Source organism: Sinocyclocheilus grahami, unplaced genomic scaffold, assembly GCF_001515645.1.
Source record: "Sinocyclocheilus grahami isolate Dianchi unplaced genomic scaffold, SAMN03320097.WGS_v1.1 scaffold462.1, whole genome shotgun sequence".
Classification (NCBI taxonomy): domain Eukaryota; kingdom Metazoa; phylum Chordata; class Actinopteri; order Cypriniformes; family Cyprinidae; genus Sinocyclocheilus; species Sinocyclocheilus grahami.
In genome coordinates, this window is record NW_015505641.1 from 2,406,031 (window position 1) to 2,408,419 (window position 2,389).

General features: G+C 38.5%; 1 protein-coding gene across 1 annotated transcript in view; it reads right to left on the reverse strand.

Moving 5' to 3' along the window:
* Window positions 1-2,389, reverse strand: part of LOC107552974 (aryl hydrocarbon receptor nuclear translocator-like protein 1) — a 37,434-nt gene that overhangs the window by 10,595 nt on the left and 24,450 nt on the right. Inside the window, exons 14-17 of the mRNA XM_016235036.1 lie at window positions 2,324-2,382; window positions 742-848; window positions 504-654; window positions 329-417 (exon numbers count right to left, since the gene is read on the reverse strand). Coding sequence (XP_016090522.1) covers window positions 329-417; window positions 504-654; window positions 742-848; window positions 2,324-2,382 — 406 coding nt within the window. The remainder of the gene's footprint in view (window positions 1-328; window positions 418-503; window positions 655-741; window positions 849-2,323; window positions 2,383-2,389) is intronic.

The following is a 2,389-nucleotide window of genomic DNA, read 5'->3' on the forward strand; positions in this document are numbered from 1 at the left end:
ATAATGATCTTTAAAAAAGCATCATATGACCCCTTTAAAATAGACAATTTCTTTATGCTTAATACCATTTTAACTATGGTTTTAGGGGAGAAATGTCATCCTTTTTGTTGGTCCTGTATCATCTGGGTGACCACAGACATCAAATCCTATTGGTTCAAAATCCCAAAATCCTATAATTAAACAAATACCGTATGTTCTGATTGGCTGTGATGGTGAACTGAAAAATGACTTGTCGCAGGTAACTTTTTGTGTCTGGTTAGTACATGCTTTAACAGTCACTTGTTTATTTGTTGTGTTAGGATGTGGAAAGTAAATGAAATCTGCCTACTGTCACCAGCTGTAAGGATGCTGTCCATACTCTGGGGGGAAGCAGTGAGCTGAGGATAACCAGGCTCTGCTCCATCAAGAGAACTGCCTCTGAAAACACGGCCATACAAGTTAGTAAGCTAAACCATCAGAACATATGGCAACATATTATATCATTATAGATGTTGTTCACTCACGAGACGACTGTATTAGTCGAGACAATGTACTCTACTTCTTTGGTCCAAGGGTTCATGAAACTGAACCAGCGACTTCTTAAAGTTATAAAAGAGCCATCTTTAATCTTGAACTTGTAACAGTTGGTGTTGATCTTCTCTCTCATCTGCAGCACTGCAAACAAGAGACATACAGATAGTGAGGTCAGAACCAGAAATCTGGCCGTGCTACACTTTATGGAGAGCATCGCTCTACTGTTACCCTGTCTATGGCATTCAGCAAGATGTCCGATGTCATCCTGGTGGAAATACTCATAGAACGACGTGCCCAGCATCTCTTGAGGTAGATAAGCTAGAATGGCTGTGGCCCTAAAATGAAACAGAGGCATCTGTCAAATAAAGAAGAATACAAGTGTTTTTACAGTGCTTGTAAGCAGGTAGTAATATTGTGCAAACATCGCATTTTTTCTCTCTAATGCTTAATATAAAGCAATACGTTTTGTAGGGTGTACATAATGACAGCATCAAAATGACCGAAAGTCGTTAATTTTCAGTGAGAGTTAGCGAGATCTAACACTGTGCATTTGTTCTTTTTTTTCCATTTTATCAAAATATTGTAACCTGATCTTCCAGTGAAACGAATGATGGCAGAACGACAGAAACAGCAGACTTCTCTCGGGTGACATATAGAGTTCAAGAGTTGGGTTCCAGAATTGAAAACTCCAATTATTTTCTCCAAAGGGAAATAGATTTTTAATGATAACTCAAACTTTTAAAGACAGACCTGTTGTGATCTCTGATGTTGTTAATCAATAGTATATGCTTTTGATGCACCAGTCGCAGCAAGCAAATTAGAACACCTCATTTTCAAATAATTTTGCTTCAAATTAAATTTTCTACTTTTCTTTCTACTGCTCTTTTTCTTACAATTGACTGCAAGCTCATATTTAGATCTGCCTCTAATTTTGAGTGCAATATTTCTCAAACAATGGATAGAAATCCCCCATTCTACTTTTTTTTTCTTTCTGGATAAGCAAAAACAGTATGTTTAACAGTAGACTTTAAGACCACATACACAAACATTAAGACTTCACAGGTACAGCTGACATATAAAAGCCAAGTAGTGTTTTTGTCATTGTATTTTTAGGTGCACTGTGTGCCCTATATTTCCGCCTCTAGCCAGGCCGTGACCTTGTGTCCATCTGCACCATGGCTATATTTGTTTATTGACCTGGACTGTGCTCGCAAAACCAAATAAGCTGTCACGCTAACATAAAGATTGGTCATAAGGTCAGTATGGACACCAAACGTATAATCCAAGTCAGTTTATCCATCAGTAGACAAAACAAACATCTACCAACCACTTAACAGTTTGCTTAAATCTTACACTAATGTAATTTTGAGTCTGGAAAAGTATACCATATTATACAAGCATGTCACATGTTGTAGTGCACTGGCATTGTTTCAGATTATTGAAGCAAGTTAAGGCGTGCTCACATTTACCGTTGCTATGTGAAGGAAAGCAGAAAATCCAAAACTATTCTTGCCAGCTAACAAACGAACCAACCATAAATAGCTGCTTTCCAAACAGCCTCTTAATGGAACATGTTATAGATTTAAATGTGGTGAGTAAACACTCCCAGAATGAGTGCCTCATCCACTGTGGATCTTTAGTTTTGCTTGTTAAATTACCAAACTCCACCCACACAGAGGTCACTTCTGAACCAAGAGTCTTGCTATTGGTTGGCGCTGTGAGTTTTTGTGTTGATTCCCATTGAAAAGCAAATGTGACCGCACCTTCAAACTGAAACTGCATTTCAAGGCACCCAATGGTCACCACTTGCCTTTGGTCCACAAAGACAAACTTCCCATCAATGGTATGGCGTGAGACATACTCTGTGGGCTTCACC